This window comes from Arachis hypogaea, chromosome 12 (genome assembly GCF_003086295.3).
Source record: "Arachis hypogaea cultivar Tifrunner chromosome 12, arahy.Tifrunner.gnm2.J5K5, whole genome shotgun sequence".
Classification (NCBI taxonomy): Eukaryota; Viridiplantae; Streptophyta; class Magnoliopsida; order Fabales; family Fabaceae; genus Arachis; species Arachis hypogaea.
In genome coordinates, this window is record NC_092047.1 from 14,401,375 (window position 1) to 14,415,103 (window position 13,729).

The 13,729-nt window shown below is 33.6% G+C and overlaps 2 protein-coding genes across 4 annotated transcripts; both read right to left on the minus strand.

Moving 5' to 3' along the window:
- Positions 1 to 671: 671 nt before the first annotated feature.
- Positions 672 to 2,710, minus strand: LOC112726950 (histone H2A variant 1). Of its 2 annotated transcripts, none has more exons than XM_025776526.3 (3): positions 2,449 to 2,710; positions 2,228 to 2,362; positions 672 to 1,224 (listed from the first exon to the last, which is right to left on the minus strand). In XM_025776526.3, exons 2-3 carry the CDS (start codon positions 2,345 to 2,347, stop codon positions 928 to 930), a joined length of 417 nt encoding a protein of 138 aa, XP_025632311.1. In that variant the 5' UTR covers positions 2,348 to 2,362; positions 2,449 to 2,710; the 3' UTR covers positions 672 to 927. The 2 variants fall into 2 exon arrangements, with proteins under 2 accessions (XP_025632311.1, XP_025632312.1); XM_025776527.3 differs by having other exon boundaries at positions 2,228 to 2,356; positions 2,449 to 2,592.
- A 2,240-nt stretch (positions 2,711 to 4,950) lies between these two features.
- Positions 4,951 to 8,463, minus strand: LOC112726951 (histone H2A variant 1). 2 transcript variants are annotated; one of them, XM_025776529.3, is made up of 3 exons: positions 7,028 to 8,463; positions 6,796 to 6,924; positions 4,951 to 5,533 (listed from the first exon to the last, which is right to left on the minus strand). In XM_025776529.3, the coding sequence occupies exons 2-3, from the start codon at positions 6,913 to 6,915 to the stop codon at positions 5,237 to 5,239; spliced, it is 417 nt and encodes a 138-aa protein (XP_025632314.1). In that variant the 5' UTR covers positions 6,916 to 6,924; positions 7,028 to 8,463; the 3' UTR covers positions 4,951 to 5,236. The 2 variants fall into 2 exon arrangements, with proteins under 2 accessions (XP_025632314.1, XP_025632313.1); XM_025776528.3 differs by having other exon boundaries at positions 6,796 to 6,930; positions 7,028 to 7,323.
- Positions 8,464 to 13,729: the final 5,266 nt, after the last annotated feature.

The following is a 13,729-nucleotide window of genomic DNA, read 5'->3' on the forward strand; positions in this document are numbered from 1 at the left end:
ACAAGATTCTAGTTCCTCTTTGTTTATTGGAGGCTTTCTTTTGTTGACTTATTACATGACACAAGATGCTGCGGTGCATAATGAAAATAGATTGACAAAATTTTTATCTCGATTAATTTTACAAAGTGTGATCTTATATTATATAATTTTGTTTTATTTAAATCTTATATAATGTAAATTGTACTATGTAAAATCAATTAAAAAATTGAAAAACTTCATTGTCGTATAATACTAATATATTAAGTAATACTAATATATACTTGAGTATCCTAGGTTAGAGAGGGGGATATTCTTTTTTTATAATTTATCTTTTTTTATAATTTTTAAAGATAAAATAAGAGTTAAATATAAAACATGCCAATTTCATGAGATTTTTATTTAAATTAATTAAATATATTAGTTTTTTAACAAATATATAGACCAAATTGATAACTATAACAAATATATAGACAGACATATATCAACATTTCAACAAATTGATAAAACCAAATTGACACTTTAAAAAATATTTAGGTTTACTTTTTTATTTTCTTTAGCATGCATGGCATGATATACTCTAGTCTTATCTCTATGCATATAATAGTTACGAACTTGCATTCTATAATAAACCAACATATATATATATATATATATATTAAAAAGAAACACCCATTAAAGTCAACAAATCAGAGTAACAAGGAAACGGTTGTTTAGGAAACACCAAATAAGATCTAAAACACCAGTTAAGATCGCATAAAAGCAACATCAATAACTAATTTACATCATAACATCACAGTTCTAAAACAAACTACTTGCAAAAGAGAATCAAGCTAAATCCTACTTTAATCAAAGTCATCATAATTAAAACAACCTACAAGTTTTGGTTTCAGTCAACAGCCATATATATAAATCAGAAGCTTAACAACAATGAATGAATCACTCATTCAATCATTCCTTGGAAGTTTTGTTGATCAAGGACTTATGAATGTGAGGGATGACACCACCACCAGCAATGGTTCCTTTGATGAGAGTGTCAAGCTCCTCATCTCCTCTGATAGCAAGCTGCAAGTGTCTTGGTGTTATCCTCTTCACCTTGAGATCCTTGCTTGCATTCCCCGCCAGTTCAAGAACCTCGGCTGTCAGATATTCAAGAATGGAGGCCAGGTAAACTGCAGCAGTTGCACCAACACGTCCATGAGCTTGGACCCTTTGCTTCAGCTGTCTATGGATACGACCCACAGGAAACTAGAACCAAACCATATGAATATCAAAAACAAAGGGAGCAATGATATAGCAATAATACACCTCTTTCAGAAAATGACGGAAACTCCCAGCACCCAAAATTTCAAAACTACTCAATACTGTATAATAATGCATACACTTTATCTTTTTTTAATAATGATAAATACATGTCAAGAACCAAGAGGTTATGCATCAACAGAAAACAATAAGCAAATGCAGTATTCTAGATATAGATGTGAAATAACTCAAATGGAAAACAGTAAATACGTCCTACAAAATATACAAACTGAGATTAAGGTTCCACTTTCCAACAATTTTAAAATGTAAAAATATCACACCTCTTCACACAAAGGGAATAAGTGCCTAAGACTAGTAGGTAAAGAAAAGTCAACCATTTAAATTTTAATCCAAGGAAATCAATGTGGAAATTAAAAAATTATTGTAACATAGTAGCCATAACAATAGAACTATTTGTTTCAATCACACTATCTCATGATTGTAACATAACTTTGGAACCATACATTAAAGATAATTCATTTTTAACTGATAATATAAAATGTGGTTATGAGTGCAGATCCATCAAAAACTAAGAAGAAAAACAGAAAAGTGAACAACTTTAAAATCTAAAATCCATTCCACTTCACACAAAGGGTATCATTTACCTACATCAATAGATTATCTAAAGTCAACAAATCAATCTCAGCAAAATCACAATGGAGAATTGCTTTATAGCTATGCGGATCTATCTAAGCTAGAACCAACTAAAATACAAAACCATTCGGAAAACTTACTTTATATTTTATATACACATTACGTTTAAAATATATCATAAAACTAACACCACAATCTCCAATCCCTACCAAACCATTCTTTTTCAAATAATAATAACTTTTTTGTAAATGGTGCACAATTTAACATAAAGATTTAAAATCAGTAAACACATTTGACTACGAAAATAAATAAAAAGAAAATTAAAATCAGAAGAAACGTAGAGGTAAATCTTTACCTGGATTCCAGCACGAGAAGAGCGAGAAATAGGTTTCTTCTTATCCTTGTCTTTGTCTTTGTCTTTGTTAGCGGCGGTGGTTTTCGCTGCCAGAAGACCTTTTCCCCCTTTTCCCGCCATACCTAAACCCTAAACCTTATTCAATTTCACAGAAAAATCAACCTCAATTTTAAAATCACAAACTAAAACATAGAATTTCAGAGAGAGAAATAACAGATTACCTGAGAGAGCGAGAGAAATGTGAAGAAATTGAGAGAGAGAGAGAGAGAGAGAGAGAGAGAGAGATTATGGAGTAAGAAGCATTCATACGACTATACGAGTCATTAATATGAGTTAAATGAGCGTTTTACTTTTCTTCCGTTTTTATTTAATTTTGAATTTTTATGAAAATAAAAACGAAATCTAAAAAGTGGCGCTCAAACCTTCGTGTGCGTGGGAAAATAAAAATTTTACAAAATTTGACGGAGAATTCAAAATTTTCACACCCTTCTCTTCTCACCGCTTTAACAAATATTTTTAATTATCAGGGCCCAATAACCGGATATTTTTATTGGAGTTAATTGTTAGGTCCATTTTGGCCCACTATATTATCCAACTAGAGTCTCAAACTTGTGTCGTGTTGCAGCCGAGGCCTTAGATCAATGGCAGCATCACCTGTCTCGCTGGGAGCTACACCAGATTTAAATTTTCTGTGAAGAATATAGAATCCATGTTAATAGTAATAGTGTGTGTAAATGAGTGTTTTATGTAATCTAGGGCAGCTGATGTCTTAGTTCGCATTCAAACTTTGGTGAAGTATAGTATGAGTGTCTTGTGATACTTAAGATTAAGATTGAAGGTTGTCCAATTTATTTAACAAAAAAAAAACAAAACTTATGATGTGTTCGATATGTTTTTAGGTAAGAAACCCCTCTTCATACTATTAGAGATTATCCCAAGGCATTTTCAACTAAATAAACAAAACTTCCAATGTTTTCGAATTGCCCTTCTAAATAAATCGACTAAAGAACAAAATTTTTAAACATCTGTCACTTGCATAGACTAGTAAATTAGCCACTAGACCAATTCAATTTAGTTAATGTAGTGGGGTGTTTCATTTTTAAATAGTCTAATATTTCATCATTCTTTAGGCCTCTTTAGTATCAAAAGGAAAAAAAGTATAAGCTAAGTCTAAACAAAAATATTTTTTCAAAAAGAAAAATACAAAACACAAGTTGAACACAATATAAAATTTTAAAAATAATTTAATTAATTAAAGGTTAATCCAGATAAATAAATTTTTTATATTTTAAAAATAAACATTTTGAAAATTCCAAAAAAAAAAAGAAATTAAGCACATACAAATTAAACACAATAAAAAATTAATTATTACAAAATAAATGGGATAACATGATCCACATAACAAATTAAGCACTATATCTATATGTTTTATTATTAAATATTTTTTATACACCTAGTAGGATAATCGGGTCAATATCCGTTTTCTTTCAGTTAATGCTACTTTTATCTCTCACAAATTAATTAATAAATTGAAAAGGGTTATGTAATAATATGTAAATATGGATAGCCATGGGAACAAGATGTGTTTTTCCAACCTGTGGTTCCAGCAAATCGGGTCTACTTATTTGTTGTCACATTTAAAATGGATATTACATGGTAATAATCAGACTATCCAATTTACAGTTTCTAACTCAAGAATTTTTAACAATCATGCTTTATGAAAGAAAAATAAGAATAATTTCCAACGTATAAAATAACATAATTCACTTACATGTAATTTGTGTAATTCCAAATTTAAAACCAAAAGTCCCATATTAAAGAAAAACACCAAAACAAACAATATTATTGGCTTACACACTATAGTAATCCATAATTAATTAATAAAATAACCTTTATTTATATTAGAGGTGTGCATGGGTCGGGTGAAACCGGGTTTAATGTGACACAGACCCGACTCGAAATATATGTCGACCATATTTGTTAGACCCGAACCCGACCCTAAAACCGATGAAACCTATACACTTTCGAGCCACGATTATACTGGGTAAAAACCGGATGAAAATCGAGTCATTGACATTATATTATTTTGATACCTTCTTAAAAGTTTGCATGTAAAAATCCAAATTTCCAAGACTCCAACCATTATTTAACATGGTAAAATTCACTTAGAAAAATATAACAAGAACCAACTCTTCTCTAAAATTAAAGCATAACTATAATCAATACTAATATTGCCTAATAACACCAAATATTTAAATCGATACAAATAACACAATATTATGCATTAGTCTAAAATCTTATGCATTTTAAACATAAAACATTAACTTATAGTCTTATATACAATGACTAATAACACAAAAATATTAAGGTTTACAATACTTAAATTCCACATAATAATAGCCATCATCCATCACTAATAATACAAAATATTAATTGTGTATATTAACCGAGCCACCAGACCGATTTCGAATGACCCGAGCTATGACCCGAACTCGACCCAAAATAATTATCAAGTCTATTTTTGAAACATTTACCCGACCCTAAACCCAATGAAATCATACCAAATTAGTCCTTAAAGTGTTCGAGATTGGACCGGGTCTTCAAGTCGGGTCAGGCCATGCACACCCCTAATCTATATTAAAGCCATTATTTCTGGTAGAATTCAATAAATAACCCGTTGCAAAAATTAAATAAAAGTAACAAATATCATAGACAGAAATAAATAACCAATAAAGACTACAAATCTTATATTATAACAAAAAAGGATAATTTCGATCGGTCAAAGCTACAACTATAAGAACAAATCCAGCAGTTAAAAAGATCACATGAAAGCACCATCCCTGACCAATTTACATCCTAACAGCATCATAGTTCTAAACAAATTACTTGCAAAAGAGAATCAAGCTAAATCCTAGTTTAATCAAAGTCATCATAATTAACACCTAGTTTGAGATTCAGTCAACAGCCATATTATATAAATCAAAAGCTTAACAACACAAGATGAATCATTCATTCCTTGGAGGTTTTGTTGATCAAGGATTTGTGAATGTGGGGAATAACACCACCACCGGCAATAGTTCCTTTGATGAGAGTGTCAAGCTCCTCATCTCCTCTGATAGCAAGCTGTAAGTGTCTTGGTGTTATCCTCTTCACTTTGAGATCCTTGCTTGCATTCCCCGCAAGTTCAAGAACCTCAGCTGTCAGATATTCAAGAATGGAGGCCAAGTAAACTGCAGCAGTTGCGCCAACACGTCCATGAGCTTGGACCCTTTGCTTCAGCTGTCTGTGGATACGACCCACAGGAAACTATGACCAAAACATGTGAATCTCAAAAACAAAATGAGCAATGACATAGAATCACAAAAGAATATAGCCAATAATATATAATCATTTCACAACAATATTAGATCTCTTTTGAAAAATAAGGTACTCTCAACACCCAAAATTTCAAAACCACTTAATACAGGATAATGATGCATATACTTACCTTTTCTTTTTATAAATGATTTGTACATGTCAAGAACAAAGCGGTTAAAAATCATCAGCAAAGAATAAGTAAATGCAAGATTGTAGATTCAGACATGCCATAACCCAAATTGAAAACAAATTTAAAATGTAAAAACATCACTCCACTTCACACAAAGGAAATACACGCCTATAAGTAGTAGGTAAACAAAAAGTCAACAATTGAAATTCAATCCTAAGAAACCAATGTGGAAATTAAAAATTGGTTGCCAAGGGGAACAAATAAAGCAGCTAAAAGCACAGCTAATCATGAATTGCCATAACAGAACTATGTGTGTCAAAAACACTATCTTAATAATAGTTGTAACATAGCATAAGTGTTGGACAACCATGGAGAACTCTTGACCAATAGAGAGATTTTGGAAAGGAACAAGTAAGATAAAAAAAAACACCACATCCAACTCAAAACCTTAAGATATCAAGTTAATTAGGTTTCTCATCTTATAAAATCCTCACTTTTCCTTGTTTTCTTCAATATGAGACTAATTTTATGCACTCTTCGCATTTGCAACATTAAAATTCGAGACTATACACCAAAAGTAATTTCATTTTTAACTGATAAAATAAAATGAGGTTCTGAGTGCAGATGCATCAAAACTAATAAGACAAACAGAAAACAGAACAACTTTAAAATCTAAAAGTCCAATCCAATTCAGGTAAATGGTATGGTTACCTACATCAATAAATCATCTAAATTCAACAATTTAACCTCAGCAAAATCAAAATGAAGACTTGCTTTATAGCTATGCCAATCTATCTATCTAGAACTAACTAAAAATACAAAACAACAGAAATCTTACTTCACATTTTATATACACATTGCTTAAACTAAATCATAAAACCAACACCACAATTTCAATCCCTACCAAACCATTCTTTTGAAACAGTAACAATAATAATATCTTTTAAAATGGTGCCAAACAGTATTTAAAAATGGGAAACAATTTAACATACAGATTTAAAATCAGTAACAACATATTCGCCTGCGAAAAAAGAAAAGAAAGAGAATTAAAATCAGAAGAAATGGAGAGGTTAATGTTTACCTGGATTCCAGCACGAGAAGAGCGAGAAATAGGTTTCTTCTTATCCTTCTCTTTGTCTTTGTCTTTGTTAGCTGCGGTGGTTTTCGCTGCCAGAAGCCCTTTTCCCCCTTTTCCCGCCATAGCGAAACCCTAAACCTTATTCAATTTCACAGAAAAGTCAACCTCAATTTCAAAATCAGAGAAACCACAAACTAAAACATAAAATATCCCAGAGAGAGAAATAGAAGATTACCTCCGAGAGAGGGAGAGAGGTGTGAAGAAAACGAGAGAAATCGAGAGCGAGAGCGAGAGAGAGAGAGAGAGAGAGAGAGAGAGAGAGAGAGATTGATTCAGATTATGGAGTAAAAAGCATTTCATACGAGTCATTAATATGAGCGTTTTAACTATTACTTTTCTTTTGTTTTTAATTTTGAATTTGCAAAATTTGTGAATGAAAATGAAATCGAAAAGGAGGCGCTCAAAGCTTCGTGTGCGTGGGAAAATAAAAATTTTATAAAACCCGACGCAAAATTCAAAATTTTCCCACTCTTCTCCTCTCGCCGCTTTCCAAGTATTTTTAATTATCAAGGCCCAATAACCATCTTTTGTTTTTATTCAGTTTACTGTTAGGTCCATTAGGCCCACAATATTAGACAATATGAGACTCAACTTTTGGATACTCTGGAAACTAAAAAACTATTGGAAATGTTTCACAAAAATAAAAAAGTTTTATAGGTCATTATTAGATCAACATGTTTAAATAATTTTTTAAGTAGTACGTTTAAAAATTAGTTAATTTTGTTAATGTAAAATGTATAATTGAAGAACTGTATAAATAATTTTACATGTAAATACAAATTAAATATAAAATAATAACAATAATACTTCAACCAACTAACTATAGTTCAAATAGCATAATCTTTCCGTATTCATCTAGAAGTCACGGATTGGAATCTTACTCTTAACTTTATAATAATAATAATAATGCTTCGAGGTGCGTACTAATGAGATCAATTGGATCTAGAACGAAGATGACATAAGAGCTTTGAGGAAGTGTTCAACTACCATCTTTTGGTAGGATTTGGTAACGTCTTTATTTCCGAATTCTAGAATATGCGAACACAAGGGATTGAAATTTTTGAAAACAAAAATTGAAACTTTAATAACATTTTTTTTTTAAAATATCCTCATTTAAAACTTCATATTCCAAGTCCATCATTCATCCACAACCCCACCTTATCTTTTATCCCACCACCACACTTTTGCCATCACTGAAACTTAACTACTACACGTCAGCCATCACCAATTTTACCACCAACCACAACAATACCAAAAACAACAATAACTTCATCAATATATATCAAAATAAGAGAAGAAGAAGAAGAAATGTACCTTCCAAGCTAGGAATAATTCGAAGTTGTTGGGAGAGGGAGAGGGAGAGGGAGAGGGAGAGGGAGAGGGAAGGGAGGGAGGGAGCGGGGAGAGAGAGATTTATTAGCAATATTTAAGTCTCTATTTTTATTTTAAACCAAATAAAATACTGAGACATAACAAAATATTGAGACATAATTCAGTTCTATGCACTTTACACTAAACACAATAGAAAGACTTAATTTAGTTTCTGTTTCTCGGTCTCTATCTCCCGGCCTTAGTCTCTCTTCCAAATGTTATCTTAGTAATGGGTTGTTCGCATAGCGGGTTGGAGGATCCGAGATTATATTCGAAGAGGGTAGTTTGGAATCGTTTGAATTTCAGGACTAGCTAAGTAAGGTATATCATGGCTTTTGGCCTATAGTGGGCCTTACCTAATCATGAGCTTCCAAGAGAAAAAATATAGGTTTTAGATAAACGAATCTCTAAAATTTTTTTAGTATCTCCAATACTACATCTAATTTTAATTTTATTTTGGATCTTACAAGATGGTACATAAATATTTGTAGAATCATGTATTAAAAATGGTGATTTAAAATTTAAAGTTAAATTTATCCCTCCATTGCTTAGTCTTAATTTAATTAGAATTTTATATTATTTCATCAATATAATTATATGAGTGAAAAAATTTTATTGATTCTTTATTAAAATTATACCGTATTTCTAAGGTGATACGAATTTTGTTTTATCAATCAATTTCAATATATATTTAATTTTAAATTAATTTATTTTTTGAATATATCAAAAATAATACTCTAAAATTTTTTTATTAAAGATGCTAAAACAAATAATAATAATAATAAGAAATAAATAAATAAAATAATACTAACAATAAAGCTTGTTAGTTTTACGGATCCTAAAACATTTCTAATACAAATTTTTCATGCATCATATGGGTGTTAGCGTAATATTTTAAATGCTACATACCCAATATAATTTAAGGATCTCAAATGATGATTTGAAAATGTTAAAAACTAAAATTAGACCATACTTATAACTAGAGTAAAAAAGGTAATTTTACACCTTAAAATTCACTTGAATTAAAGGTATGTTTATATACATAGGCTTTTTTTATATTCTTTGATACGATTAAAAAGCACCAGCAAGTAGACGGTAAGATTCGTCGGCAGTCTCTCTTCTCAAGAAAGGAAGTATACAACCCAAGTTTCTAATGCTATATTATCATATAGTAAGTGCTTTATTGAATTATGCCAACAGATTTTGAAAAACAAAGGCTTCTGAATTGATGTGCACTCAGAAAGAAACATTTCATTGCATGTTAAAATGGCCAAATCCAATGTCTTTTCCATAGACAAAAGGACTAGTTACGAATGTGCCGTTGCCTGCTTTGTGTGCGAAGATTGTAATGTTTAATTTTATGATTTGAAAGAGAACACGCATTCGGTCTTTGTCTAACTCTATTCATTGCTTTTCTTTTTTTCTCAAAATTCCAAAACTAATTATGATCAATGCTCCAATACATTTGTTTCGAGAGTTATCTAAAACGTTAATTTTGGGGCTGAACGTGAGATCCAGAATCCCTTTGAGATAGCATCCGACTTGTTCTTACGCTGAGGTGCCACCGTCCGAGTTACTCGTGAGAAAGTGGGAAATGGTACCTATAAGAAACTCCAATGCTTAAATTGGTAACAGTTTTAGACAGGTTTTTAGTAGATTAGAACGTGAGTATACCTGAGTAGTGTCAGTATATTTATAGTAGAGCTATTAACCACCTTTGCAGGAGTAGTTCCATCTTTATTGGTGAATATCTGTTCCCTTTATCTTGGGAATTTGTTAGGATCTACCTTTTAGGAAGACAGAGATAGTATGAGAGATTCGAAGAGGCAGTTACTTGTATGCACTTGTCCGATCTCTTTCACCATGTCCGACCTCTTAAAAGAGGTCGGGTATGTGGTGAAGGCTATCCTTTTTGGGTGGGCCTCTCTTTCTTATTGGGCCTGTCTTTATGTTTTGGGTCCATGTATGAATAGTACCCCTACTTGTGTCTGAGCTTTCAAGAGGTCGGGTTCAAGCAATTTAAGACCTTAGCTTCGTCGTCTGATATCCCTGCTTTCACGGGGTTGGGTACTTGACGTGTTTCAAATTTTTGAATGTTACTGCATTAAATGGGGGGTGAGCTTTGCGCGGCAGTTTCCTTGGAATCCGCGCATAGCTGTAAAAAGGGATGTGAAATGACTGTTTTACCCTTCTTCTTTATAAAGTGTTTGCGCGCTCCTTTTCTTATCCTTTCTTCACTTTCGAAAGTGCTTCATTTGCTTCCTTTCATCGCGAAAAAAATTTTCTCCTTTTATTCTTACTTCCCAACCGCTCTCAGTTCCAAGATTTCTCCATCTCGAATCCTCTGAAGGTCTTGTTTTGCTGGGTGGAGAGGAACGTTCGTGCTTATTACTGTTTGACGTGCCCATTTTCTTCTTCGAGTCTTCATCAAGGTTACTACTCTTGATTCTTGACTTTCTTTTTCGTAACTGTGCTTTTTGAATCTGTTTCTTGTGTTGGGGTGGTGTTCGAGTAGTAACGGATATTTATTGCATTATTGGTTTTGTTTGTTCCTTGAAACTTCTTTGACTGTTGTTTATGTTGTCTACTAAAAGACCCTTTTGAACCTTTTTTGTTGATTGAAATCACTGTTGAATATTTGGCAGTGTTTGTGGAATTTTTGTGGGACTATAGCCGTTTTGTTATTTGTTGATTGCCTTCGTATTGCCCCCCAATAGTGTCGCTGCTGTCGGCACAGGAGAAATGCCATTTCTGTTTATTCTTGTTTTGAAAAGATGTTTTCCAAATTGTGTTTTGCATTTTTGTTTCTTTTGCTCGACTTCTTTTGAATGATGCCCGAGTTATGTAGTGATGATTTCTCTGTTGTATTTGTAGGTGTAGATTTTATGTCTCGATCAGTCATAAAAGATATGTCGACAAAAGTCCCCCTCTCTTTTGACTTGGATAGATACTCCTGTCCTTATCGCTGTCTCCGTAGTTGATAAAGAGTATTGTGAGGTATTCCGTAGACATCATAGATTATGTGAGAATAGAGAGGATGAGAGGAATTATGCGATAATGGTACCAGATCCCGAGGAAAAGGTGTGTTTTCCTCCCGTAGACAACTCGAGACGGCCCTTTTTCTATGTCTATGATTGCTTTTTCTCGAAAATAGATGTCAAGCTTCCTTTTTCTGATTTTGAAATAAATGTCCTTTGGGCTTGTAACATCGCCCCTCCCAGCTTTATTCGAACTCTTGGGTTTTTTTGAAGATTTACCAGCTCCTATGTCGCGAGCTCGATGTCCGACATTCGGTTAAGGTCTTTTTCCATATTTTTGTTTTGACCAAACCAGGTCTTTGAAATGAAAAATTTCTTGGGTTTTTTCACGCCGTTCAAGGTAAAAAGGCTATTTTCATTTTCGATGAGTCCTTCCACGATTTTAATAACTATTTTTTCAAAATTCAAGTGGTAGAGGAGGTCCATCCCTTCTTTTTGGACGAAAATGACGAACCCTGCTTCCCTTTATACTGGCAAGAAAAACCCATGATAACCAAGTATAGCGTAGATACCTTAGATGACCTTGAGAAGGGTATGGTAGAAGTATTGGAAAAATGCTGGGGTCGAGTTCCTCACTTGGACATGAAGAGATTCTTACGGGATCCCGGTATACTTCGGGTCGAGCTAGGTAGCCTTCTTTTCTTATCTTTATGGCTTTTGGCTGTATCATCTATGATTAATGTGCTTTTTCATTTACTTTGTAAAAAAAATAGCTCCCAAATCTGCAACGATGAAACAACTGCATCAAACTCGGAAGACTGTTGTGGCGCGTGGTATTCAGGAGAAAGAAGCTGGGGTGCTTCTACCCAATCTTCCCCACAGAAATCGGACTCAAGTTCTTCAGCCAAAAAGAAGATCATTCTCACTCCATCAAGTCGGTTGGTCTCTCCTGACCCGCCTCCAAAGATCTCAGTTGCTCCTCCTTCTCCTTCATCTTTAAAACCTCCCCCTAAGAAACAAAAGATTGCTGAAGAGGCAAGCATTTACGATAAAGGGTTTGACGGGATCACCTGGAGTGAGAGGAATATTCTCCCTCATAGTCACATCAATATGGATGATGTAGCTTTTCAAAACCATCTCAATCTTATGGCCCACAACGACATTCAGATAGCGGGAGTGTGTGCGTCCCTAGTCAAGGAGTTGAAAAAGACTTTCCTCAGTGCCACTCAAAGCTCTCTTGAGGCTACCCGAGCTGAAGTGGAAAGGCATAAGGAGATTAAGAGGGAATTGGAGGGGGAGAAGGCTGCACTGTCGTCTGATTTGGAGGAGGCCCGATCTCGGGTAAAAAAGGCAGAGGCGACCACAACTATGGCAGAAGGGGTGAAGAAGATAGTGGAGGAGAGCTACACCCGGCTATATGGGGAGAAACTTGACCTTCAAGAAGAGTTGGAGAAGACCAAAGAGAGATACGCGACTCTTGAAGAGTCTGTTATTGAGGGGATGGATAAGATGTTTAACAACCTGAAGGCTCAAGTCTAAGTCCTTGCCCTCGGGGTTGATTTATCTTTGTTCAACCAAGACAACATAGTGGTTGATGGAGAGATCGTCCCGACCCCTGAAAATGATGAACCTTTGCCTGACCCAAAGTCTTCAAATACTAGGGTTAGGCAGGCTTCACAGGCTCCTGAATCTCTCCCCGAGGTGGTCAATGTCGAGCTCCCCCTTCCCCCCGACGCTATCCCGGCCATGCCGGTCTTTATTCATCCTCGACCCCTCTTGCCGGAGCCAGGAAGTAGTGACTAGGGAACTTATCCTTTACTTGTCCCTCAGTAGTTTTGCTTTTAACTCTTTAGACGACCCGACTTGTGGATCTTTTTTATGGACACTTTTATTTTGTAATAGCTTAGTAGTTTTTTGAATACTTTTACTTTATAACAATTGTGGTTTTAATAACTTTTTTGTAGTCGTATTCAAACAACTTTGAAATTTAAAGAGCTTTTTTGCTCCTTACATAATGAAGCTAGGCCTTTTTGGAATTTAGCCTTTATACAGTTGCTTAGTTTGGTGTTTATACCTTAGCAACTTTTTCGATGTTGTTCCTTTGCTGAAATTTAAAAAATGAGTTCATTTATATGGATTTCCTTTTCAAGTTCCAACTTTGTGTAGTCAAAATTTGTTAAGTTACTTCTACACTTAGTTTTTATTCCGCCTTATAATTGAGGTTGATTTTCACGAGTTTTTTATATAACTTCTTACATTAATTTGTATATCGTCACTTCATCTTGCCGACCCTTTTAGGTTGGGCAATGATTTTCGCAGTTTGTTAAGCTTAAATTAATGCATTTTTATAGGAAACTTTCTTAAGAGAAAATGGAATTTTTATTCATGAATGAGAAATTCCTTTACATAAAACCTACTATTAAGGGTTTTGACCGCATTCAGCCTTTACTGTGATGCCTCATTAAAATCTCCTTTTGAAAAAACCTTTTTTAGGGAAAAAAATCATAAGGTTGGGAAAAAGAGTACAC

Excerpts from the sequence above, each read along its gene's own strand:
- LOC112726951 (XM_025776529.3), bottom strand. The coding sequence starts at position 6,915 with ATGGCGGGAAAAGGGGGAAAAGGGCTTCTGGCAGCGAAAACCACCGCA. Across the intron at positions 5,534-6,795 it reads CTTCTCGTGCTGGAATCCAG|TTTCCTGTGGGTCGTATCCA; the intron begins GTAAACATTAAC and ends TTTTGGTCATAG.
- LOC112726950 (XM_025776526.3), bottom strand. The coding sequence starts at position 2,347 with ATGGCGGGAAAAGGGGGAAAAGGTCTTCTGGCAGCGAAAACCACCGCC. Across the intron at positions 1,225-2,227 it reads CTTCTCGTGCTGGAATCCAG|TTTCCTGTGGGTCGTATCCA; the intron begins GTAAAGATTTAC and ends GTTTGGTTCTAG.